The sequence below is a fragment of the Poecilia reticulata genome, chromosome 10, assembly GCF_904066995.2.
Source record: "Poecilia reticulata chromosome 10, P_reticulata-male-v2, whole genome shotgun sequence".
Classification (NCBI taxonomy): Eukaryota; Metazoa; Chordata; class Actinopteri; order Cyprinodontiformes; family Poeciliidae; genus Poecilia; species Poecilia reticulata.
In genome coordinates, this window is record NC_088839.1 from 14,299,861 (window position 1) to 14,327,560 (window position 27,700).

The 27,700-nt window shown below is 41.2% G+C and overlaps 1 protein-coding gene across 1 annotated transcript; it reads left to right on the forward strand.

Moving 5' to 3' along the window:
• On the forward strand, nucleotides 1-27,611 carry nr3c1 (nuclear receptor subfamily 3, group C, member 1 (glucocorticoid receptor)). The gene is made up of 9 exons (XM_008420058.3): nucleotides 1-616; nucleotides 3,474-4,624; nucleotides 19,201-19,361; nucleotides 19,479-19,595; nucleotides 19,701-19,982; nucleotides 20,106-20,250; nucleotides 21,485-21,615; nucleotides 21,967-22,124; nucleotides 22,907-27,611. Exons 2-9 carry the CDS (start codon nucleotides 3,474-3,476, stop codon nucleotides 23,057-23,059), a joined length of 2,298 nt encoding a protein of 765 aa, XP_008418280.2. The 5' UTR covers nucleotides 1-616; the 3' UTR covers nucleotides 23,060-27,611.
• Nucleotides 27,612-27,700: the final 89 nt, after the last annotated feature.

Here is a 27,700-nt window from a genome sequence, read left to right on the forward strand (position 1 = left end):
CATAGGGTGTCAGTCTTTGGGTATTGCCAAACAACAAAAAGCTAGTTTTGTGTTTTGAGTTCTAATTTTGCTGTTGTTGTCTGCTTGTGGAGTGCTGCTTGGAGATATGCTATTATTAATCGGTTCGTTTTGGCATTATTGTTCCGTTTCTGTCCATTATCGCTGTGTTTGGTGTTTTTTGCTTGGGTTATTATCTCTGATTTCCATTTGTAGCTCTGACCCTGAATCGATCTTTCTCGCGCAGTTCTAGTCCCCGACCAGCAGGTGGCGGAGCTGCTCCCTGAAAGCTGGTCAGCGCTGGAGCTGCCTTGCCTTGATCTCCATTTTGTATGTTTTTCCTGGAGGTTAGCACCTACTTTCCCAGCGGCTAGCAGCGCAGCTCAGGCAGTGTGACATTTTTGCATGACTACTCACTGCAAAATCGGACCCGGGAAACTGAAAAGCAGACAGAACACACCCAGATTCACGAGTGCTGCTGTTTGGTGTAGTCATGTAGCGACGATACGACGAGTGGGGAGTAACAGAATCAGTCAGCGTGTTGTGAACTGCCACTTTCAACCAAAACAATGTTGACTGATGACCTGTGGACTCTTATTAGCAGCCTGTCATATCAAGGGTAAATATGATAGTTTTTATTATATTTATTGCATACGATTAAATACACTAACATAACTTAATAATAGCTAGACATGCACTTACAATGCCTGTGGTAGCCTTTAGCCCCTCGAAATGTAGCCACTTTAACTCTTAGCCACTCTGCAGCCTAGCATGCTAGCAGTTCGCAAAATGCTAACAGTAGCTCATCTCGGATTTCGGTGACATTTAATTATCTTTGCGTTAAATTGGTAGCTGAATCCTTATTGTTTAGGTTTGTTATGGTTAGTGTGTAATGCATGAGGATAGGTGTCTGAGCGTTTGTAATTATTTTTGCAAACTAACGTCAAATAGCCTAAGCTAACTGTCAAACGCCATGGGAGGGGGGTGTCTCCGCTGTTCACCCAGCCATTCAGTCATGCTGTTGTAAGGACCGCTGAATATGCATAGTGGGATGAGGGTCCAAAAGGATCCAGAGGCCCCGGGCCTTGCTCCAGTGCTTGGTGTGATTAACAGCTCCTGCTGGAAAGTTGTTTGGAGGAAATGCATTTACAAAGAGATGGGATCTGGCGCAGAGTTGATGTTTACATAGATAACGTTTTGTAGTTGGGGTGGGGGAAATTAAAGGTTTTATAGGTGCAAATAAATGAAACGGAGCCCAATTCCGTCTTAAGAGGTGAAAGAAATTCGAAACTATAAAAGGTAAAAACATGAGAACTACCAAGAAATGTCACTACACGGTAATGCACATTGTTTACTACGAGGCTCCTGCACAGCCAGGAAATGCAAATTAGCCAACGAGCTGCTAGTACAGTATATACGCAAAACTGTAATGAACGTAATGAAGCAGATGATGGCTAACCAATAGGTCTCTGGCCTATAACATAATTAACAATGGTTTATGACCCAGAATGCGGCTCTATAAAGTGTCTAAGCAAAGCTAATAAGCCAAGGGCAAAATAAAACAAACAGCTCATGCATTACTGCATGCGCTATTTTTAGTCTCTTTGTGACTCTTGTAATAAATATTTAAAATATTCTAAAAGATGCTGTAACAAATTTGTACTAGATTGGAATTAACCTATTTCCTCGTTATTGGTTTTGATTAGTGATCATCAAGTCAATTACTGATCCTATTGCTTTTTTTCCCTATTGGTTGATGATTGATTTATTTAACAGACGCATGGTCCACAAAGGCATAAAAATAAATACACATAAACATTTTTTTTTAATGAATCAAAATTAAGAACTCTCATATTTTTTAGTTTATCAATACATCAACCACATCACTTTTTTTTCCAGTTTAAGAAATATCCTAATCACCTCAAGACCCCCATGACCCAGAATGGGGGGTCCTGACTTCTGCCACAGATAAAATGTACAAGATCTGATATGCATTGCTCAAAGGTTACGCCCACAGAGTGAATAACAAGATCCCTGCAAACTGCTTAAGTCGCTTGAAAACACAGTAGAGACAGTTTTTGGGAGACCTTGCTCTGCAGCCTATCCACAAATGCTTTTGTTAAACTTTAGTTGCTGATTTTTTTTATTTTTATTTTTTTACTCTCAAAACTATGGAAATATTGGGAAATCTGATAACTGGAGAGATTTTAATGTTTATTACCGTCCTACTCCTACCTGGTAGGTAAAAACATCATTGATTTATGGCATCCTGTCATTGATACTAAAATTTTAAACAAAAATGATTATTGTAATCTATTTATTTTTACTTTTAGCAAAGAAAACTTACTCACGGGTTATTATTACAGTCATATTAATGCTACCTAAATAAACCATTTAGTTTCATGTGACTTTGTAAAAGAGAGAGTTAAACCTGAACGTAGAATAAAAGCCCATCCCATCAAAATATATTTTCAGGTAACCATGCTTATTATGCAGATTATCACCTGTTTTTTTAATTTATTATTATTATTCTGCTTTTTATATAGTAGTAACAGTGTAACAAACCAATATAGCTGTTCACTCACTCAGGCTATCTGCTCGGGTTCCCAGCCTGCAGGCAGCTGCTTATGGGACCTGCCAATTTTAGTTTCTCACCTTCTACAACGGCGTCACCTTAATACGAACGACGCATGTTGCTCCTTTAGTTTCCACACCGTGCCTGCCTGTCCTTGTTTTAGTGATAAGAAATATTTTTAAACAGGGGCGGCGTGGGAGAAATGTAGGAATGTTTTTTAACACAAGCTGACCAACAATTGACAGCAACATGTGAGGGAGGGGAAAGCTGTATTGCTTCATGTTCTGTATAGACGGCGAATAAATATAGTTTCCCTGGCATCTCTGTGAAAAACCCCAGCATATCTTGATGCCTGTGACCAAAAGCAACTTAAAAAATATCATATTTTGAAGATAGATGAGTTATCTTAGAGAATTATAAAGCCTTGCAAAAATGCTGACCTATGTAAAATCTGTGCCCTTGCAGGCCGCATAGTTGATTGTATAATACAGTTTGAATCATATCCAAACCTTCAGCAAACAACACAATCTGTCTGTAGGAACCTGTTTGTTTATTCTTGGCATGTCCACACATGTTCCTGTTACCCTTAAATTAGCTGACAGACCATACTTTTGAGTCCAGCAAGGCATCTAAGCCTTCAGGCTTTGCCTTTGATTTTTTTAATTTTATTTTTTCTCAGATAGCAAACAGAAGGAGCTTACAGATTCATTTCAGAAAACTAGATTTCTGAGCCGATTTTGATGTTCATAGCTTGCCATTGTTTTGTAGAATCTCTGTGAGATTGATGTTATCATATCTAGAGTTATATTGTTTGTATATTTTCCAGCTATCTGGATAGTTAAATTCACAAATTACTCTGAAGTGGGATTCTAACAATGTCTTTTCTTCCTCAAATCAAAAGATGGATCAAGGTGGAGTGAAGAAGATAGCGTACAGAAGAAATGACCATCTAAGCAAACTGGTCTACACTGAAAGCCCTGAGGAGGGAGGTCTTCTAAAGGTGGCTCCTCACAGTGCCATGTCCATCACCTCTCCTCCTTCTGTTGTTCTTCCATCCAGCCCATTAATGCAGCCTGGACAGGTGACCAACGGCCTCAGCAACAGCCCACTTCCAGAGGAGCTTGCCTCAGCCCCTGCCACGATCGGTTCCTCGGTTGACAGTTCAGAAACCAGGGGCCTGACCAAAGATCAGAGGCCTGAAGAGCTGCAGTTGTTCCAGACGCAGACTTTCAATACCTTTGGGCATCAGGTCCTGCCCCAGTTGGATGCCAGCATGGCAGACATTACCCAGTCCTCCATGGACTCCCTCATCGGGGGGTCGGATCCCAACCTATTTGCTGTGAAAACGGAGGATTTCTCCATGGATAAAGGCGAGCAGGACCCCAACGATCTGGACCACGCCTTTGACCACATCGGCAAAGACGTGGACATGAACCAGAAACTGTTCAACGAAACCAGTCTGGATCTCCTTCAAGAGTTTGACCTCACCGCATCCCCCTCCGATTTTTACGTGGGGGACGATGATGCCTTCTTGTCCACGCTGGCAGACGATTCTTTGCTCGCAGACGGGGCAACCGAGAGGGACGTGAAACCCTCCGTGGTCGAGAGTGTCGGCACCACCAGGGCCAGTGCCTGCAACAGTAGCAAGGCGTCAAGCCCACTTGAGTCCAAGTCCAAGTCTCCTTCTTTGACCCCTACAACCACTTTTCCCGCCGTGGTGAAGAAAGAAAAAGATACCGGCTTCATTCAGCTCTGCACACCGGGCGTGATTAAGAAGGAGAAGACGTCTTCAGGGTACTGTCAAATGAGCGGCTCGAGCCCCATCTCTATCTGTGGGGTGAGCACGTCGGGAGGCCAGAGCTTCCACTTTGGAATCAACGCCAGAAACAGCGACGCTCTGCAGGAGAAGGACCAGAAACCCGTGTCTGGCTTGTTCCTCCCAGTAACGACCATCAGTGGAGCCTGGCACCGGAACCAGGGCGACAGCTCAGCAATCCGCAGGGCCAGTGAGGTTTTCTCAACCTCTCCCTCCTTCTCCTCCAGCTTTGCCAGGTAAATAAATGTTTGATTTAATCCTGCATAGCCTTTAGAAGATAAAATAGTGATCAAGTTAGTGTTTAACAGCAAGTCATTACAGTACATACAGAAATTTTAGTTCTTCTCATAGAAGAACTAAAATTCATTTTAGTCACTTTAGATGATGGTGACTAAAATGAGGCCCAGTTGTGTCAAAGAATGGACCTGTATGAGTATGTCGCTGTATAATAAAGAGCTTATGCAAACTCTTAAATCATCTTTCCATACAAGGTCTTAAATTACCTTCATGGTCTTACATTTGAAAAATGATTCATTCATTGTTTTTTCTGTTGACTTCTCTGTTTTAATTAGTTTTTGGAGGAAACGTTTTTGTTCTTTATGCTTTAGCTCTGACCTGTAATATGGATTGACAATAAATACATTATACTTAGCCTTTTTTTGCAAAATTTTGAAGAAAAAAAAAACAACAACAAAAAAACAAAAGTAGCTTCTTGTGGTTTGTTTTAAGTAATTGAAATCAAAATGTTTGTCTTAGCTCCAGCTCCTTTGACATCAAAATGTGCATATAAGGAGAGTTTGGCCTTAAACCAGGCAGGGATTTCAGATGTTGTGAGGCTTGCTGTGCTTTAAGGAGTTGAATTGAGGTGAATTATAGATGTGAAATGACTGGAGTCATGCCAGAGCTGAAAAACACAACCATAAGAGGACAAAGTGCTGCTAAAATAAGGCACCTATTGATCACTAGACATTGATAGTGACACAAAGGCTTCAGCAAAAGTCAAAACAATAACTTGTAAAACTTAGGTGTAGCTTTTAAGTGCTTATTAAGGAGCATATTTGAAACGGGTTGATTAATCCAGTTTTAGTCAGACTGTTGTCGATAGTAGCCCTGTTGGAAACAACGTAACTTTTCTGTTGTGAGCATGGGAAAAGTCTAGCAGCTTTCTTTCAGCCAGCTGACTGGCAGTGCGCAGCAGTATCCTGGGTGGATAGGTAGCTCTGCGTCTCTCAATGCTGCTTACGGCCGGAGAAATCTCTGGTCTCTGAAACGTTCTCGGCACAATCTGTGGGAGCGGTACGATGGCAAATTTTAACTTGGAGATTTTAAAAACCGGTTAGTGGTAATCAGCCCCTTCCTGACCGGGACAGTCGAGCTTATGTTGGGGTTGGTACCACTAAATATTTGAGTGGAAGTGAAATAACTTGATACATTCTTAATAAAGCTGCAAGAAGGTGGCTTAAGAAACATTTAGCTGTCAAGTCAAACTTCATCCACAGTTAGCCCTCATCTGCGAAGTTGTTCTGACTTCTTTTACTCTGATTTCTAAACCCGCCGCTACTTTTGATAAGAGAAGATTCTTGCAGTATTTCAATAATCGTTTTGTCCTGAAATGCATGATGCCAGCTTTTAAAGGTTTGCCTTTTCATTCTCCTAATTTTTATAGAAAGACGGATGACGAACCTGGAAAGATTCGTTGCTTGCTTCTAGACGGGTGTTGTCATGCTTTGTAACCGTTGGCTGCTGATTGTTTTTTTGCTCGGCTTACATAACCCCTGTGCAGTGAAATGGTTTATGTGTCATAATTGCTTGTTGCTGTTGTAGTCTTTGTGCTGCTTCAAAATGAAAGAAGTGAAATAGTTCCTCCCGCTATAAGAAGCTCGTACAAAAATAGAAGCGTTTAAAACAAATGTTAGTTGTGATGGTAGTGATGCTATTTATAGTTCAGCCCAGACAACACTGAATAACCAGACTCACAATGTGATTATCAAATGCATGTTATTTGTTTGTCCATTTATCTTATATTCTTTCTCTATCTTAAAAAAAAACAAAAAAAACTTCTTAAGTCAGAGAAACGAACAAGAATTAAAATGTGCTTGTGCTATAATATATCTGTGCAAAAGAAAAATTATATTCTGTTAGTGAATGGCTTAATTTCCAGTCAAATATCACTTAAAAACAGATGTTTGGAATAAATTTGGGGTGGTAAACTGAAGAGGAAATAATAAAAAAATAAATTGGTGACAGTAATTCATCCAACTCAGAAGAGTCCTTATTCCAGTCAGCTAATGCACCTTGCCGAAGCACCACCGTGCTGCAGCGACAACAATTTTCAGTGCTGATAATGTTACTGAGGGAAACTTACTTTCAGTATCAGTGTGATGTAAAGTAGCCTGACACAAATGCTAAGGCTATCTAGCATGGCTAACTGATGACAGCGGATAAGCAGTTTTCCTGCAGGCAAGTTATTTCTCCGCCGTTAGCACATTGAGCCGCAGTACATAACTTTAAGAGAAGTTAGTATATTTAGCTAACCAAATACATATAGAAATGTGAAGGTATTATGCTATTGTAAAATATCCTGCCAAATATTTCATCCAAGCAATCCTTTGCGGTAATAATATTGCGCACACTGACATTGCTATGACAATTCAAACTCACTATAACTTTAAAGAGATTTTTTTTCTTCTTTTTTTTTTTTTAGGAAACCTGGAGATAGAAAATAGACCTCTAAATTCTGCGCATCCCTACTAGAAATTGTTTGTTTTGTAACATTTCTTGAATGTAATGTAAAAGCTTGCGGTGTTTATTTTGAAGGTCTGCAAATATCAGGTTGGGTTTTGGAGTTTCAGCTTGATGACAGATAAAGCTGTCGTCGTCACAGAGAAAAGAACCTGCGTAAATAAGATAATGAACCGACTGAACTTGCTTGGTGAGAGGTTCCTTACAAGCAATCAGGGGAAAGATGAGCTTTTTTAAAGGGGGAGTCCTACTTTGATCTGAGTGACTTTGTTAACTTTTGCAGGAGCCTAAAGGGACGTCTGCTTGTTTATGGTGTGTCCCTGTTCCACTACACGGTCATCTGTTGTCGCAGTAATTTATTATTAGTTGCAAGCTAAAAGAAATCTTTTTTTTCTCTCTCTCTTTCTTTGTTTTTCTTGAGGATTTCTACAGATTTGATCCATGTGTCATCACAAAAGCATGTGCAATGGCCACACTTGGTTTAACAAGTAGAAAGAACAAATTATGACCTTCAGAGATCACTCATGCACGTAATATAAGATTAAAATTCTTTGGATGTATTGAAGGATGAAAGCGTCTCATTGTTCCTGTACTTGTTTCAAAAGCGTCACATTGACTTTTCTGCTGCAGTTTTTTCATATAGTCAGTATGTACACCCCCCAAACCCCCTCAAACAATGCATCTTTCATAGCTTTATTACTTAGTTGCCCTTTAAAGTGTTAGGAGGGAGGCATCATGTGGAAACGACCAGTTCTCGTGTTTGTGTCGCTCTCACATTCACGCCTGTCTGGTTTAGTATCTGACAGGGAGCGATCAACTTAGCGTTTGCACGCCAAAGGGCCTCGTGTTAACATTGTGGTTTGCTTTGCTTATTCTCGGTTCCACCTTCACTCCTCGCCGACATCTGTATGATTGCAAGGTGACCAGGAACAGATGGGCAGAGAGACATAAGATACACCTCATCTTCTCCTAACGTGCAGCTCAGACCGCCCTGTCTTTGTGTTCTGAGTAGGTGTGTGTTTGTGTTCAAGCTTAGGCTTACGCCTGTGTGTGGTGTGAGGCTGAATTAACGGTGGGCATGTCGCTGTTTGCCCTGTCAAACATATCAGGGCCCAAGTTCAGCGTTTTATGTGTGTGGAATGAGGGGAAGTTTGTTTTTATTGGGATGTTTTTCCTTCATCCTGAGGCTCGAAGGCTGGAATGGCTTGAGGGTCGTCAGGGAGTTTCTGTCAGGTTTTCCTCTTCAGTTTCACAAGCAGTGCTGCACCTTCTTCCTACTAAATATGTCCTTGCTTGGTACTGAATAACCGACCTGCTGTAACCTCAGACTCTGACATGGTAACTCTGCGAAGGAGTGACTCAAAGTTACCACAGTAAACAATTATTTCTCTCATATTTATTTTTTTGTTTGTTTGTAAGTCATTTAGCGGTATGACTTACAAAGCCCTTATTTACACATAATAAAGAATCATTTGCTCTGGGAAATGTCACCTTTGTTACCATTTTTGGTGGAATACACACCCTGATCAGGGGCTAACTGGTTCGACTATGTGAGGTGACCTGATTGAATCTGAGTTGTTGTGAAAAGAAATACCTGCGAGGAACTGCGAAAACACGCCGAAACCGAAGTCCTCTGCAAGATCCCTGCTCTTTATTAGGCCTGTGTTTGCTAACCGTTGTTTGTGGGGAAGGCATTTCCTACCCAGCCCCTGCAGACCTGTTTTGAATATTTATTAAAGAGACAAAGCGCTGCGGGCTATTTGGTCTGTAAATTCAGGCTTGATCACTACCATGAGTCTTCAGGAAGTCTTACGGGCTTTTTCTTCTTTTTTTTTTATTAATTAAGTGTTTTATATTGCTGAGCTCTTATAAAGCTGGCTTCCTGCACATGCAGACAAAAGCAGCATGGTGTTGCCTCGGTATCCTGTTGCAGCAGCATGCAAAGCTTTACACAAACTTTACACGCCTCTGTTACAATACCACCTTTTTGAGCCTCAAAAAATGAAGAATTATTTGCAAACGTTTGCAACTTAATGTGGGTGTTACAAAGTTTACGAAGAATCCAAATAAACTCGCTGTACAAAGTGCAAAAGAATTGCGTAGCATGCACTTCATCAATAATTGGAGAAAATTTGAGACATTAACTCGACAGGGAGGACTGATCACTAGGTAGTTGTAACAGGTTAAAAATGCTAATTGTCTTGATAGAACGAAATCTGCTGTAATCTCTGCTTTTTTTTTTTGACTGAAACCTTTTCTTCAAAAACAAAAACCTCTGCACCAGGAACCTTTTGGGGAAACCGGGTTACAGTTAGAACCAGGCTCCGAAACTAGACGTTTTGTCTCGGTGGGTAGAATAATCTGTAGGTCGAAATAGCAGTAGCTTTTCACGCCAAACGTTCATGCGTCTGCAAAGTAACCTGAGGATAAAGAGGGACTTTGGCTTACAGAAACCACTGGGGAATGAAAATATGAAACCATCTCAACAACAGATTGACTTAAGAAGAAAATTAAGGTTTTGCAATGGCTTAGTTGAATCCAGAGGTAAAACTAACACAAACTCTGAGGAGTCACCTGATAATAGTTGTGTGTAGAAATGTCTTCATTACTTGGGATATTTGGAGAACCTTGCAGTGGGGATATGTCACCAAGTCAGGCTGCAGGACCCAGACATACCCCTAACAAATGAAGCTGAAAATGAATCATAATGTGCGTCTACAACGTGTTAAAGGGTGTCACCATGCAACCAATTTCTTTCACCAAAGCTTTGTTTTTGCGTTAGACAGCCACTGCGTGTTTTTCATGCGCATCCTTGTGGCCGACCTTATTCAAGAGTTTTTCGTTCATCTTGTATTTCCAGCATCAGTTCAGTTTTGGGGCCAATACCTCTAAATATTTAAGTGGAGCTGAAACAACATGGTAAATTGTTAATGAAGCAGAGAACAGCTGGTTAAAACTTAACAAAGAACAAGCTCATCTGTAAGGATGCGACGTCCTGATGGTGGGGTAGCTGTAGCTAAATGGTGTAGTTTTGGCCGAGCTGCTCGTGGTTTCATTGACTTTCATGAAGCAGTAGCTGGATCTTGTGTTTTATGTGTTCGGCTGTTTTTATTGGCGTAATTAGGACAACAACCTCTGTATTACTGCTACATGAATAGGCAGCCTGTATAGTGCGTTAGTGTGGTAACTCATTCAGTGCAATTCACAAGAGTTTTCACTTCACAATGCTTGTCGCCTCAGGTTTTTTACGCAAGATCAAGTAACTAAAGCATATTCCCTACCTACCTGAACCAACTTGAGGCTTGTCTGCTATTGTAAAAGTTATATTATTATGCATTGTTCAAGCCTACAGCAGTCTTAAAAGATAAACAGCGCCAACTGCATCTACTTGTTAATACAAGACCCCATCTTGAATTAGTCTGGAGGATTTTTTTCTGTAAAATATTGCTTTAAAAGTATTGGTTAGACTTTATGTGCTAACAAATACATCATTACAGATACACAAAATTAAATAATGGTTGCTTTTCAAAAGGGCTATGAGTACGTTAGCTGGACGTTGTCTGGTAAAGTTATGAAAGCAGAGTGCATTCACACCAGCCCTGTTTAGTTCGCTTAACCAAACTGGTTTGTTTGCCTCGAATGTTCGGTTCGGGGAGGTGTGAATGCATAATCAAGCTTTGATACAGACTAAAAAAAGTTCTCCTTAAAATTTAGGTGTCGGGTCGAAGTGAACTCTGGTGCAATGCGGATGCATGTATGAACGACAAGCGGACCGGAGACCGCTTCAAAGGCAGAAGGCGGACAAAGTGCAGGGCATTCTGAGTACATACAACCAAAACACACACGCGTTTCTAGAGCTAGCGGGAAAAATGTCTTGCGGTCTTTTGCTAAAGACAAAAGAGAACTCTTAAAATAGCTAAAATCGAAGAAGGAAGTTGGCTCTGTGTCATTTTTTTTTGATGGTTCTTGGTGAAATGCCGCCACAGACGAGGAGGGGAACAGGTTTTTCAAAGGGTTTGGTTCATTTGACTCAGTACAGTATGAAATCAAACCGCACCAGCTGAAAATGTAACAAATGTTGGAATTTTGGTTCCAAATTGAACCAAGCCTAATATTATATTCGCTGTGAAAACAGCCCAAGTTAGCATCTGTTCTTTAGCTAACTGCTGGTGTTAAACCGGAGGACTAAAAGACTTGGACTGCATTTAATCACCTGTAATTCAAAATTAGAAGTATTTGTTCTCAACATTATCCCATGTTTCCCAGCCCAGTTCCTCAGCATTTAAAAACTCCGATCTTTTTAATGCTACAGAGAAGAATGTTGTCCAAAAGCTTCTTTAAGCCATTTAAAAAGATCAACATTTAATATGAGTTCAGTGATTGCATCAAACAGGGTCATGACTTTGTACTTATGTCTATTGATCTATAAACCGTAAATGTATCCTCAGCATTTTCCGTCATGCCCTTCAGTAGCAGGGTCATGGATTCAGTTTATTCCTCCCTCTGTTGATCGTTTTATTAATTACATGGAATAACACCGTCTGTCTCCTGTACTGATGGGATGAGTGACGAAAATGAAAAAATTAGACTTAAATAATATTATCACCTATTATTTATTTTTAATTTAGCTTCTGCTTCTATAAATATTTTTTTTTTTATGATGTATTTTTTGGAAACAATATCGCTTTACCCCCCTGCAACTGCACTTTTTTGATCACATTACTGATCAGGTGTGTCTAACGGGGCCTTCTATGAATTCAGACGTTCCCTTTTTATTTAACAAAACCACTGACAGAAAACAGCAGATGGTTTGGGAAGGGTCTGCTGAAAGGCAGCAATGCAGAAGCAGAGAGTCGCAGTAAGTGAGATCCTGCTGCCGTCTGGAATTAGGCCGCCTGACGAGGTGCCTGGACAAGTCAGAGATCTCACTGTGGTGGGAGAACTCCAGGGTGTTTCTCACACGGGAATACTGGGTATGCTCTGAGAAACTGACTGACTCACTGTTTAATAAAGCTTCAAAGAGGTGGGCGGTGGGGGGAAGCATAATAAAGTGGATTACACCCCAGCGACCATATTGCGCTTTGTCTCAACTTCTGTTATTGACTTTCTTTAATCAATAAAACCCCTGCATGAACACGAAGAAGTTACTTAAGTTTTTAAAACAAACAAACAAACAACAACAAAAAATATATCTTAAAAACCGTTTTTGTTGCTGTAATTTCTATGTGGGTATGCTTGTTGGCCCGGCGGCTGTTTTTCCACAGCTGTGGCGTTTCCAGGACTTTGCAGTAACTTGAACACGCATGCTTCGTAACGACTAACAGAGCCCAATACTGTAGTAGAGCTGGTAATTATCCGGTAATTATTTTTGTCTTTGAATGAACGTTGGCGTTGTAGAAAAATCTGTGAATGAAGCAGTTCTGGTGATTTAAGCAGCGCTCCGATGCCGTCCAGCTTGATTGAGCCGTTTCTGGTCCGTAGGGGTTTTATAAATAGCTGTGTGTTTTCATATAAAGCCCGCATGGTGCGTGAGAGTGTCGGCGGTTCTCGGCTTTCGCTATCTGCTGATCGCGTGGTCAGAGGAGCAAATGTTGCCGCGTCACACCCCCTCGTCTCCTCTCTGTCCGTCTCTCCCCTCTCCTAACGTTTTACTGCTGCTGTAGTACGCTCAGAACTGGTTCAGGTCCACTCAGCTTATTTGATTTTTCCAGCGCTTCCCCTGAGCCACATCAATACCTCCCTTTGAACGGCTCTTCTAGTAAATATTCGAATGCTTCATAAGTCACCCGTCTGCAAAACGCTGCTATTTCAGGCCTCTTTGTGCGTGCTTTCTTGCACTGAACACTTTCTTGTTGCTAAAACTCCATTTCACTTGCAGCATCATAACGTTAAACCGCACATGAATGAATAAAGGTATGAGCTAATAGTTGCTCGCTGCTGCTGATTCAACGTCAAAGTCCTGTTGAATCAACAAACAGAAACGCTGAGCTGGATGCTTCAATGTTCTTTGTGCATTTTAACCAGTTAAGTCGGACTCTGTCAGCCCCCCTCCGGACCTCTGACATAAGCCAACTCTTGTTAGTGAAAACTGAACACACTGGATCTCTGTGACGGCCACTTTGTGTCTGTCCATCTTCACTCCCTGCAACTAAGGGCAGGGAGCTTGTCTGTCAGCAGAAACTCTGAGCTGCTGTAAATCACCTCCATGCTTCAGCCTGCGTGTTTAGGTGTGTGTTTGTGTGCGCGAGATGCACGCTTGTTGTCTTCGTGCATTCATGTGTAGGTGTGCACGTGTGGGCGTGTCATTAGGGCCGCCGATGGCAGAGGCGACTGCACGTCTGCACGAAGCTCTCGCTCTTCTGACCTACTTTCCTTCCCGCCTCCCCACATCTGGCGCCGAGTGAATGCACCGGATCAAATGCCAGCCATTCCAGCTGCTTTCACACTGGCGCTGCATGCCCGTGCAGCCGCCGCTTTCATTTTTCTGTTTACTTCTTGTTCTGGTTGAGCATAAGCAGGACTCTGGAAATTTGTTGCTGTGTCGAGGTTTGGGAGAGGCAGAAAACTGTCTGATGGTTTTGCCTCTCTTCCTTGTTTTTTTTTTTTTTTTTTTTTTCCCTGTCATTGATGAGTCAGCAAAGTGAAACTTGGGAAAGAGGGGAGCTAAGGACGATAGGTTTCCACTCAGCAGACAGCCTTCAATTCATTTTACAGACCAGGAAGCAGGTTCCCATCTACACTGTTACTAACGGCTCCCTTTAGGAAACTAATGTGGAAACTCGGATCCTTTGGGGTTGTTTTTCTTTCGCTTCATCATGTTCGGTTTCCTCCTGTGGTTCTGAAGCCAAAGCAGTAGCTGCTGCTTTGGGCAACAACAAAAAAATAATAATAATTAGGTAATCGAAACAAGGTTGTAAATACAGCAGGGCTGCTGTGGATGAAAGGTGATTATTTATCACCCACATTCTCATTTGTGAATACCAGTTCATTAGTCTCTGGCCCTGTCACTTTAAAAGCAAAAAGAAAAAAAAAACTTTAAATATTGTAACATTTCACACATTTCTTCTTCTTTTACGGTAGGAATAGCATGACTTTGTTAAGTTGTGTTGTTATTTTTATTAGAACTGAAATGATTAATTGTGACGAATTGATTTGGCAACTAATTTAGTAATCTCTCAAAAAAAAGAAGGAAATTTGCAGAAACTATGTTCTTCTACAATGTTCAAGCAAACACTAAAGGAATGCTGTGTTATTGCATTTTGGACAATAAAATGTTTTTTTTTCCTTCTTCTTTTACAGCAGATTGAATTATTTGTTTATTTGCATATTTTAATGTATTTCTTGTATAAAAAAGACTTAAGCGGTTCACTAAAAAATCAGCAGAACATGCCAGTAGTAAATTACTTAAATAGTCATTAGGTTTTATATATATATATATATATATATATATATATATATATATATATATATATATAGAATAAACACGTGCAAAGTTCAGTAGCAGTTTAATTGTTTTCACCGCAGGTTTAATCATTTCCAGTCAGTTCATCACCGTCGTGTGCTGAGAAAACAAACAGAGAAATGACACAACTTCATTCAGCCTCACCCAGCTCCCTTCAAACTAGTAGATGCTGACAAATATGACTTGCATGCAGCCTTGCTCTCACACAATAGAGTTGAGGGATATATTAATAGTGGCCTATGCATAACTACTGCATGAAGTGTCTAAACACAACGGCTCTTTGGAGTGTCGGAGTGTCACATGCTTCCCCTCCTAATGCCCCCGTGTGTCGTTGGCCAAGACGGCCATAAAACATTTGACATCTTAAGAGGCTCACAAAGGTGAACACTTTTTACACTATTTACGTTTGCCAGGTGGCACATTGAGGTCCTCGCATGCAAAGCGTGCGCCGTCGCATTTCTTTTTAGCGTTTGCGAGCGCACGCTGCAGATGTTTTCGGAGCGGAACACAGTCAGACTGTCTCCTTTTGCCCTCCCTGCAGCTGTGTTGTTGTTCTGCGTGTGAGAATGATTCAGAGCGTGCAGACCAGTTCCTGCCGTACTATTTTGGTTGGTCTGACCTCGGGAAAGAAGCACTTCCTTGAGCTCGTTCCCTGCCTTCCTCCGTTTGCTCATAGAGGCATGATGGAGAGACGGTTGGGTCGCCTTCGCGTAGAAAGCCGTTGTACTTAAAACATGTACGGTTGAAAGCGAGAGCATTGGACAAGTTAGGTTGCAGTTTTCTCACATCTTCAGTGGATTGCTATGTGATGGAACAACAAAGTTTTGTATGATTGTGACGCGGAGGGAAGGACTGTACATGGTTTTCGAAATAATTTACTAATAAACATTCAAAATGTGTGGCATTTATTTGTGTGCAGGCTTATGTTTGAGCTTGAGACATTTTACAAAGAAAAACTGGCAATATTTTCTCCCAAGACGGGGAAACATGTAGAGACATACCCCAAAACTCTGAGGTCAAGTTTATTTGTAGAGCACATTTCAGCAACAATGCAGTTCATAGTGCTTTTTTTTAAAGGAGCAAACATTATGTTGTAATGCCACGATGAAAAATCATCGAGTAAATACACCTCAAGAATGCTGAACAACGTTCCCCTTATTACTAGGCAGCTCTGAACAGGTGGGATTTAAAATAATTCAGTGTTTCAGCATCTTTGCTGTTTTCTGCTGATGTAGCGAAATGTGGTTCTACAGATTACCTCAGAGCGGAGGAAGGTAAATGCACTCCACACTTTTTAGATTTAGATTTCTTAGAAAATATTAAAAATGTGAAGCTTTTTTTTTTTTTTTTTTTTTTGTTACCAGTTTACCACTACTTTATTCTCATCAAAATAAAGTTGTGGAATTTTTTCTCAAAATTCAATCGCACGTCCAAGTTTGTGGTTCTAAGAATCCGGAGACAGCTTCAGGCATGAATGAGTGAAGGAACAAAACGTGTTTTGCGTTTACTAGTGACCCTTGGGGCTAAAAAGGTGACCATGAACTGGTAAGCAGGGCACTGGGACGCTGGGATTATTGTTGGCGAACCTTTTCCCCCCCATATAAACCTGTGATCGATCTCCCTGCTGTAAACAGCAGAAGCCGCGTTTCTGTGTGGTAATCTTGACAAAATCGACGCCCGTCTCGGAGCGGCTGTAATCTTCTGGCCGATAGTAAACTCTCGGGGAATGCGAGAGCTTCCTGTTGACAGCGAGCATTAACTCATACAGATGGTTTCTGAAAGAGGAAATTTGGTCTCACCACAGAGCTCTGCAGCTTCAAGCGGTTTGCCTCCGACGGTCCAAACAGACAGATTTGTAGTTCTGTGTCTGATGGTATAGTTGCAACGTAAGCTGCTTAATTTGAGGTCCGCTCGCGCGCTGGACGGCGGTGACTTCATTTAGCGCGCACTCGTCGTTGTTGTTGTTGTTGTTGTTTTGAGCGTGTTGTGAGTGAGGTAATAGGATCTGAAAGCCCTGCAGCAAAGCCGACACCACCTCGCTGACTGAGAGGACAAACTGGTTCCCCCTTTATTTCGTCCACCGTCGTTATCTTCATCTCTGTGAAGCGGATCACTGGCCAGAGCGGCTAAAAGCTAAAAAGGGCCTTGAATGTGCTTGTGGTTTTTCTCTTTGATCGTAAGCAGTTAATTAATTCAGTTCCACGCGACGATAAAGTCGTAGATTATAGCTAATGTATTCGCGTGGCTGACCCCTCCCTCCGTCATGGTTTTGCTCCCACTGACCACTTTGTTCAGGCTGACCCAACAGAGGTGGGTTTGTGCCAGCCTGTGCTCACAGCTTGCCGTCTACGGCTCCCCCTGCACACAGATGTTGATTTGTCTCTTGATAACCGCCTTCGCTGTCGGCCCAGACGATGCGCCAGCTTGCTGCTACCTAATCCGTCTCTGCGCTCGCGTATCAACAATTTCGACGGGCAACAAGTCCAGGGCGAAAGTGGATCGAGAACTAACTTCTCCGACTGGAAAAACAAAAGAGGCTTTACGGTTAATTCTCCAGCCTCCGTTCAGCCGTAACCTCTTGAATTACAACCCACCAAAGTGAGCTGGGCTTCCCTGAATTCTTGGCGCTGCAGTCCTTTTCAGTGCCTCTCTTTGTTTTGATACGCTGGACGTGTATTTGAGTTTAGTTATTAGCTGCTTCTGTTGTCTGTTTTAGTTTTGCGTAGATAAAAACCGCAGGGCAACGTTTTAGGCTGTAAATGTTTTAATAAATTGAAATTCTGTTTAATATCTTTGCAGCTAATTCAGCATAGTTGATTTTTATTCCACCTAAAAATGTATAATGTTATGACTCTCAACATCTCAAATATTCAATTGCAGAATATGTTTTAGAAATATAAACATATTTTAATTAAAAGGGAAAAAGGAGTGCTTTGAAAAAAATAAAAATCAAGATGTTTGCGAGGTTGTGCTTAAAAATGTACCGAATAATTAAAAACAAGACGTCAAATATGTTTAATCTGTAATTTCAGCAACAGCTGGGAACTCTTGAATCTAATAGAATATCTAAACATTAGGGTGATGGCAAGGAGGCTTCCTGACGTCAAAACCTTGGAGCTCAAAGATAAAGTGAACAGTGAAGACATGCACAGAGTTATAATGCTAGTAATGATTTTTTAGAGTGATTATTGCAAAGAGCATGAATAATTTTCAACATGTCCATTTTCTTAACTGTTTTTTTTTCTCTTTTTAACTTGCAAAAATGCGTAATATTAAGCTCTGCTCTGCTTTTGGAGTTCATGACTGTCTGAGACTTGAACTTTGTCTGAGCAGATAACTTCAGACCAGAAGCTGCAGCACCCAAGACAGTCTTCCTCTCTGTCTGTCCTCTCGTTGTTAAACATCACGGTAAAGGCCGGCAACCTGCTTTGTTTGGGAAAACTGTACTCTTTGTATCACAAACACATGTAGAAAAATGTTAGTTTGAAGTGGTGACATAACTTAAATTATGCAATATGTTTCCAGTTGCCTTTTTGTAAATGTTTGATAAAAGATCAGTTTAAATAAGTAAAAGAAAAGACAACGGAATAAAAGCAAAGTTTACGTGACGTGTACGGAAGGAGTAAGTTGTGAATAATGTACTGAAATCTACTAAAATAGTCTGAAGAGAGGAGGAATTGAGAGAATTTGAAGCTGGACCCATTTCAGTGATGACTAGAAAAAAATACTTTTATATATCAAGCTGGGACACATTTACTCACAAAATAAAATGTTTGAAAGTGCAACTTATACAGCGGCACCTTTTTAAATGTTGACCATGTTGAATTATTCATCCAATTTATTACAGTGTTGCTCTTGGTTTAATGAAATTTGAAGTGTACATAGCGCAGCCAGATATTGTTTGGTGAGCTGAGTAAACAATGTTTTTTGCACATGTATCGCAGAAGACCTATTGACCGCTGTGTGTTGTCGGTGAAGCTTAGCAAGTTTTTTTATTCTTTCTGTCTTGATGTTTTCCTGCTTCATACCTTCTTTTTGTATGACTAAGTGAATAAAACGTCCCCGATTCAAACCCTGCAGACGTTTGTTGGTGTGTAGAGCCTCTGCTTAGAGACATTTATCATTTAAACCGGTTCACTGAGGCAGCATGCACACCCACCCAGACATGCACAGTATTGTATGTCAGAGACTCCATATCCTTTCGGTGTGTGGTTGTTTTTGCTGTGGCCACTGGGCTTGAAAGGGGTGTTGACATTTGGCGCATGGTTGCAGCAAAGCCTGACATCTCCTAGTGGTGGCTTGGAAGAATGCATCCCCCAAAACCAGAGTGGACCGGAGCTGGAAATGCTTGTGGTTCGATCAAAGGAGGGCAGGCTGGTTTATAGAAACCGCTGGATTTAAATGGTACCACAAACCTTAATATATTACAGTTAAATAAACAAAAAAAGCATAATGGGACTTTCTCTGCAAGTAAAAGTTTGTCTTTTTTTTTTTTCATTATTATTGAAGCGTTTAGAGCTGCAAGTGGAGACTGAACGAAGTTTCCTTTGAGGTCTCTATTTTCAGCCGCTAAATCTCTTCGTCTTTGTTTCCCTTCTCACGTTTCAGTTCCATCTCCAGACAGGAAGGGGGCACTCCGACATCCACGACCCAGGGAAAGAGCGGGACTCATAAAATCTGTCTGGTGTGCTCTGATGAGGCCTCCGGGTGCCATTATGGAGTCCTCACCTGCGGCAGCTGCAAGGTCTTCTTCAAGAGAGCAGTGGAAGGTACGACGACGACGCTGATGATTATTGGCATTTGTGTTTGCTGCACCTGTTGACCGAAACACTGTTGCCGTTGACATATAAATATGTTTAACAGGTTGTTTTTTTTGTGTTCCTCAGGCCAGCATAACTACCTGTGTGCAGGGAGGAACGACTGCATCATTGACAAAATCAGGCGAAAGAACTGCCCGGCCTGCCGCTTCCGCAAATGCCTGATGGCAGGCATGAACCTGGAAGGTACCGCCAAACCAAGCAGCCTCCGAAGCAGGTCGTACATTCTCGTTTTTTAATGCGTAACTTGACGTCTTTCTGCGTCTTTCTCCACCGTTTTCTGTCCGAAAGCTCGCAAAACGAAGAAGCTGAATCGCTTAAAGGGCAACCAGAGCAGCAACCCGCCGGAGATGATGCCCTCGCCGCTGGTCGAGGCTCGCTCGCTGGTGCCCAAGTGCATGCCCCAGCTTGTCCCCACCATGCTGTCCCTGCTGAAGGCCATCGAGCCGGACACCATCTACGCCGGCTACGACGGCACACTCCCCGACACGTCCACGCGCCTCATGACCACGCTGAACAGGCTGGGCGGGCGGCAGGTCATCTCCGCCGTGAAGTGGGCCAAGGCTCTGCCAGGTTGTCTGATGCGGTTTGACTTGAAACGGCACTGGCACGCGTCAAATTTGCTGCTAGGAACTTTTAATGTCGAGGCTGATCCCGGGTTAACGGTGCGGTTTTTTTTTTCCCCCGTCTCGCCAGGTTTCAGAAACCTGCACCTGGATGATCAGATGACCCTGCTGCAGTGCTCCTGGCTCTTCCTCATGTCGTTCAGCCTGGGCTGGAGGTCTTACCAGCAGTGCGACGGCAACATGCTCTGCTTCGCACCAGACCTCGTCATCAATGAGTAAGCGCTGCACACTTACTTGGTGTTTTAAATGCTAATGATGAGAGCTGGAGGGAGGTGAGTGCTTTTTTTAAACAAGCTAATCATTCACCTGTCCAGAGTTGAGTTGTCAGGATATTTGTAGCAACAAGTTGAGGACTTTGGTTTATTCTGTCGAGGTTCAGGAATCTCTGAAAAAAAATATTTTTTTTTACCTTCCTGAGTCCAACAGTGTCTTCTTAGCAAAACATTTCACTGACATGGAATCAATTTGCATGCAGTAAGTCGTCTCCTCACACATCATCTAACCTGGAAATGTTAAAAATTCACTTAAGTTACGATGGAAAAAATTTGCTGTTGGTGTTGGTAAACCTTAACTAAATGTCCTCTGGGGAATGTTTTAAATCCGTGTGTGGAGATCCTCAGAGCCACCACACGGTTCTGCCTGTGGGTGGCTCTAGTTCAGGCCGTCATGTCAAGTCGATCCAATTAACTTGTGGCTTCCAGTTTATGCACGACGATGCAGGATGATGTCGCTTCGGTAACAAACCCTGATTACATCCACGCTTAAAGCCGTTTCAAATACTAGAAACGCATCCGTATACGAAGTCAGTTCTGACGGACTCTGTTAAGCGGGTCTATTTGTGACGTAGATGTGCCAAAGGCTCGGTATTATATTCACTTTTTGTTGAGGCAGAAACTCATCTAACAGTAGCAGGAACCTGGCCTGTAGACGCTGCGCACTTCTCTTTTTTTATTACAAATGTTTGACTTTTAACACGTTGCCTCGTGTTTTGCTCGGTTATATAACATAAGCGAAGCATCGATTCACAGTTTTTTTCTATTATTTATTTTTATGATTGAGTCATTCAAGGAACTAAATAAATGTAGCTTTTTAGTGTGACTCTAAAAATGACATTTAGGCGTCATGTTATTGTTTTGGTCCATGCAGCTTTCTGTTGCGTCTCTCCATGTTGAAACACTCAGAAAGCACTTAGTTGGTGCTTTCTGAGTAAAGGCTGCATTAAAGGGCCGTCCTTTATTTATTTTTAATTTTTTTTACAATACACGAAAGTTGCAGTGCTTATTGTTAATATCTGATTTTGTTATTTTCTTGTTATTCCCCGTTTCCTTTTAAGTTTTAATTTACTGAAGAATCACCCAGATTCAGGTCTGATGGGGCCACCGAGCCCCCTGGATCAATCACACGAGTGACGTTTGTGCGTTTTTGCCCGTTTGTGTTCGAACCCACCAGGGAGCGGATGAAGCTGCCCTACATGGCCGAGCAGTTTGAGCAGATGCTGAAGATTTCCAGCGAGTTCGTCCGGCTGCAGGTTTCCCACGAGGAGTACCTGTGCATGAAGGTCCTGCTGCTGCTCAGCACAGGTCAGACGTTTCGCTGAGAATAAATGCAAACAATAATACAAAGCACACTTATCATTTATACCCTTTTTAACACTTTGAAATCGTATGAGCACAAACTTCAGCATGTTTAATTTTTCGTAATGAAACAAGCACGTCATGTAAAATTGCGATGAAAAATTGATTTTGAATTATTATTTTTTTTTGATTCAACATAAACTACGTCAATACATTCCTTCAGTTTTCTGACTAGAAAAGGTTTCGTCTTTCTTTTTAACTCGTCTCGTCTAGTAAAACTGGAACTACACCAAACGTGGTTTGATTTGAATATTTTCCTGCGTCAGGCGTTGACCTTGAGTGTCCCCTCTCCCGCAGTGCCCAAGGACGGCCTGAAGAGCCAGGCGGTGTTCGACGAGATCCGCATGTCGTACATCAAAGAGCTGGGAAAAGCCATAGTGAAGCGCGAGGAGAACTCCAGCCAGAACTGGCAGCGTTTCTACCAGCTCACCAAGTTGTTGGACTCCATGCACGAGGTACGGCATGCAACACACACACACGCACACAGAATATTTGGATTCACATCAGCTGTAGAGAAAATCAGCAAGTGCTGTTTGATGACAGAGATTTTACCCCTGCGTCAGCTGTTTTTAATTATTCAGCCTTTGTTCAAGGACGGAAAATCTTTCTAAAATCAGTTTTAGTAAATAATTTCTGGGTTTAGGAAGAAATTACTGCTCTCACTGGCTGATTATTCCACTTATATTGTGACATGAAATAATCTTCCAGTGGAAGTAGGACTTTTTCATCGATATTAGGGAATATTGACTTTAAACAATCTCCTTTATGTTTTAGGCTTCATTCCAAAATGCCTGTAAAAGGAAAACTTAAAGAAGTAATGACTGAACAGATTGAAGGTTTACCCAGTACAACTGTTAATATCATATTATTGTTTTTGTTAAGCTACAACAATCAATTCCAATGTTTTTTATTTAAATTATCTATTTTTAGTTTTAGGAATTACCAATTGGGTGACTTACAAATTGAGGCTTGATTTTATTTGGGGATATCAGAGTAAAAAGCTAATTTTATTTGTAAGATACAATATTAGAAACCGTGTATATTTTCTTTCTCACCACGATAATGCGCTACTTTGTGCTGCCCTCTTACCTGAAATCCCAGAAAATACACTGAAGTTTGCGCCTTTAGCATGACAAAACGTCGAAAGCAGTTCCGACGCATGTGCAAAAACGCTTGCTTCCGCGTGCGTCCAGTGTGACCCGCGATTGGTTGACGGCCTCTTGTCGTGTGTCCACAGATGGGCAGCGGACTGCTCAGCTTCTGCTTCTACACCTTCGTGAATAAATTCCTGAGCGTGGAGTTCCCCGAGATGCTGGCCGAGATCATCAGCAATCAGCTACCAAAATTCAAGGCCGGAAGCGTCAAACCTCTCCTCTTCCACCAGAAGTGACTGTTTCCCGTAGCAGCAACAATGCCTTAAACTCCCACCACGTCACCTCACCAGCCCGACAAAACCTCCCCCGCCCCTTCGCCCTCCTCCCCCACTCCCCCGTCGGACAAGAGCAACAAACGAAAAGGACTTTACACCAGTAGGGAGCGGTGTTTTCTAGCAGCATCTCTGTGCTGATGGGTCTGGTGGGGAGGAGGAGGGGGGCCGCGGGGGAAGCAATGTTTGTGTAGGAACCAGACCGCGAGCACAAGACGTTTCGCTGTGTTGAGTAGGCTAAGATGTAGTGTCTAATAACGAATAGGAAATGTTTGTGAAGCTAACAGCAAAGAGAAATAGGCTAACATTCATGTTGTCTCAGGTGTCTTACCTTGAAATTCAGAGCGATATCTGAAATAGATACAACAAAATATCTATGTAAAGGTTCTGATAGTATTTTCTACATTTTCAAAGTAACAGTTTATACACTTTTCCAGGTCACCGTTGCCCAAGGGGGCAGCAAATCGGAATAACACGCTCTTATTACGTAGGCTGTTTATGTTCCACTTTTAGTTTTTATAGGAGGTTGTAACAAAAATGGTTTTTCAGTCGCACAGATACAACGACGACAGCGAAAAACAAAACCAACAAAAAAAAAAAACAACAGTTTTCTAGTGATTTTTTTCAAAAGCATATTTTATTTGCTTTGATTATAACATATAAAGTTGTGTGGGCCTGTTAGCTAATGGAGTCCTCCCACAAGCAGACCTCTTCCAGGTTTACATGTCAACTACAAAAAGGGAAAAAGATGTGCCTTTTTTGCTTCGAATATCATCTAAGCCATTTTTTTCCTGCTCTACGTGAACCTCTCTCATCATCTACCTTCATTATAAGTTGATTGTACTTTTTTATATATTACACGCAGTTGCAGCTTTTCTCTTTTTCTAGTGGCTGTTTATCTTTACAAATGGCAGCTCGCTCCATCCTCTGTGCGTAGAAGTGTCGTTGTTCTCGCTAAGAAATGATATTTAGCCTGCTTCCCTTCCCCGCGGTCCCGACGCGCACCGGCGCTGTCGGTGCGTCGCGAGCGCTTGGCGCTCGGCGAAAGGCTTTAAAAAGACTGTGAAGACGGGCTCGGTGTTGTATATCGGTCTTTCGAGAAAGACTTTAAAGATGGAAAAGTGTGGAGTGTTTTTTAATCTTGCCCCGCCCCCCGGTAGTCTAATCTTTAGAAAAATATGTGATGGATACGTGTGTTTCTCAATCACAAGTGAAAGGGCATGTGTTGTTGTGCTTGCAAGCTTGTCGTTTTTGATATTCGGAAGTACTAATATCTGTAGATTTATTACTGCTGAAAGCAAATAGAAAATAACCGTCCTCCACCCTTTCTCTCTCTCTCTTTTTTTTTATCAATCGTTTTGGTATAAATAGTCGTAATTCCTCTGAAGACTCTTCCTCTGCAGTACAAACTTTGCTCTTTGTAAGAATTGGCTAAAGGGTACCTTTTATTCTTGAAACTGCATACGTTTCGTTTTCTTTAAGGAATAGTTTCATTTTTGGGGGCGAAAACTGTTTTGTTTTGTTTTTTTGCAAAGATATAGATTGGTACTACTGTCATGTCTCTGCTACAAGCCCAAGTTAAGAACGTTAAAAAGTGAACTCCGTCTGAGAGGAAGAAAGCTCTTACCTCTGGTATCGACCGTCTCTTTACTGAGATGAGACGTCTGGTCTCCACCGGCCGATCGTCCTTCTCTGTGTGGCACAATAGCAGGCTAGAGAGCTACTTATTGTAAATAAAAAACACATTAATATTCAGAGATCGATATAATCAATTAATACTCGAGCTGTCATTATGCCTGATTTGATATAGTTATATAAATAAATCGTCTTTTTGTTGTCAAGAAAATTCTACATTAAGCACTGCACTTATAATAAAATGTGAATTTGAATGCGATGCAGATATAATGACAATTTGGAATCAAGGTAATGGATAAACCTTCCCAGTCACAGGTGTGCAGATTATTGTACCGCTAAACGTTGCTTTGAAATGATAAAATAGGTTTTCTGTGCCATCCGCTCTGGTGTTCCATCGCTCGCAGTAAATACAAAATACCGTAAAGTCTCAAAGACTCCGAGCAGCATGTAGCGCAAAGGGCTTCCAGTACCGTGCTGCTTCTGTGTCTAATATACATCCTGAAATCCGCATTACTGTAGAGACATGATGTGTATTAATCTCAGGTCTTAGCAAGAACACAAATACGACGGTTTCCCCCCAGAAATCAATGAAATCCTTTTCAACAGAATAAGTAATGGCTTAATGAATAAAACGGCACTTTTGGTCAGGCGTTTGGTCGATCACGTGAACAGATGCTGATAACTGATAAAAAGCCCCCTGTGCTGCCTCTGCAGCCCGACTTGACCTAAAGTTTGCGTGTATGTGTGCCGCACCCTTTGCATGTGTTCGGACTGTCTGCTACGTAGCCGTGCCTCGACGCCCCGCCCCTTTCCCCCTGCTGCGTTTCTTTTTTTTTTACAGCACTTTGCATCAGTTACCACATCGCAGTGAAAAAGAGTCCCATTACTGACTGCAGAGGCAGGCAGAACTGATTCTTTTTATTCTCTGGGAACTGTTTTTTTTTTTCCTGTTTTATTTCTTTTCCAGTGCCAAACTCCTGTTTTTGTCTATTTTCAGGGATGCTAAAAGTCGGTCAGTATTCTTATTGTTCTTTTTTTTTTTCTTTTTTTTAATTCTCAGACAAATCCAAGCATTAAAGCGTAAACACACTTAGCTGGTGAAAGGAGTAAGAAGTCCAGAGCTGCCTGACCTTCAGTCCCACGCAGTAAAAGGGGGGAACTGTCTGTCGGTGTTTCAGATTGATGCGTTGCAACGTCTCTCTTCTAATCTGCGCAGCTTGTCGTCTGTGTGTCTCCTGACTCCCGATCTGTCTTTTACTTTAAGATTTTTACTATGAATGTGATATTTAGAGAGTTATTAATAAATTAGATATGAACTGTTATCTGTAGATGATATGTCGTGAGCTGTCAGAAAGAAACAAAATATGTCAAGTGATCGCTCGCAGTAAATACAAAATACCGTAAAGTCTCAAAGACTTTACGGTATATATATATATGTATATATATATTTACATATAAATATATATATACATACTGCTCACTTTTATATATATAAACATACATATATATATATATAGATATAAAACATGGCAAAGTGAACTGTTTTTCAATGTTTATCCCAAATACATAAAAAAGCAACCTATATATGTTTTACTCTGCTCCAGAGCTCAGGTTTTTAAAAACAGATGATCTGATTCACACTTGCATTGATGTCCACTTTCTGCTCCGACGTGAAGAACCAAAAGCATCCGACAGCTTCACGCACGCGTGGCTACTTCTGTGTTTTGTTTTTTTGTTTTTTTTGACGTTTTATTGTTAAAAATTCAGTTGACAGATGTGCAAAGTTGTAAGGAATCTGCCTCCGCCGCTCATACCGTCTGTAGACTTTTAACAAAATGTTCTGTTTTCCTCTGAGGTTTAACCAGAATAGATGAAAACCATCCTTGCTACCTACCTGTTTTGAGGGTTACTTTCACATTCAGTGTATCCAAAACTCTGCTGCTGCTCTTCATCTTTCCAAGTATATATATATAGAGAGAAAGAAATAGATATATGTATATACATATAAATATATATATACATATATATATATATAAATATATATATATATATAAGAAATCGCACACTTGCCTCATCTTGCCCAAAAATGTATCCTGTTTACATTTTTGTGCACAACTGAATATGCAATAGAAAAGACAGATAATCTTATCACCTTCACCTTTGTTACTTTTTTTTTTTTTCCATCCTGTTTAACACAGTATAAGCTACTTTCATACAGGGGATCTCACTTCTAACTTTTATCTCTGCAGGCCAGATTTTCTTTTTTGGGGGAAAATATTCAGGAAATTGTAATCACTCACACAAACGGCCTATTTAATGTTAGAGTACAAGGTGACCAAAGGCGACAGATTACACATAATGTCAGTGTAAACTCCAGAGCTCTCAGATGACAAATGTACAGCTCTCTTCAGCGGGTCCCACAACCCCATTTTTTTCTTTTTTCTTTTTTTTTTTTTTTAAACAAGTCTTTGGTCAAATTGTGTGATACTGTGAATAGGATAGGACTTGGGCTTTTTTCATACACAAACTGTTTGTGAAAGTAATCGACCAGCTTGAATCTAAGAAATTGCACTACCCAAATATTGTTTGAAAGTCTATTTTGTATAAAACATATGCAGACAGAAACTATGAGACTAACAAAGGGCGGATCACGTTTCACTGGTGTATGTTTTCTCAGAAAAAAAAAAGAGCTTTTTTTTTTTGTTTGTTTGTTTGTTTTGCCTAAAACAAGTTTAATATGTACATATAATCCATTGTAAAGAACATGTGGTGTATTTGTCTTCAGATGGTTTTTTCAGTACCTACCCCCTCTGTATTATTTCTCCTCTGTAGCGTGACTCTTGTTGATCTTTCTCCTCCATCGATTAAAGGTCAAACCGTACGTGTTTGTGTGGTACTTCTCCAGTAAAAGCGTCTGTATGCTGACGTCAGCCCCGTTCTGAACATTGGACATGGTAAGCTCGTTGTAAG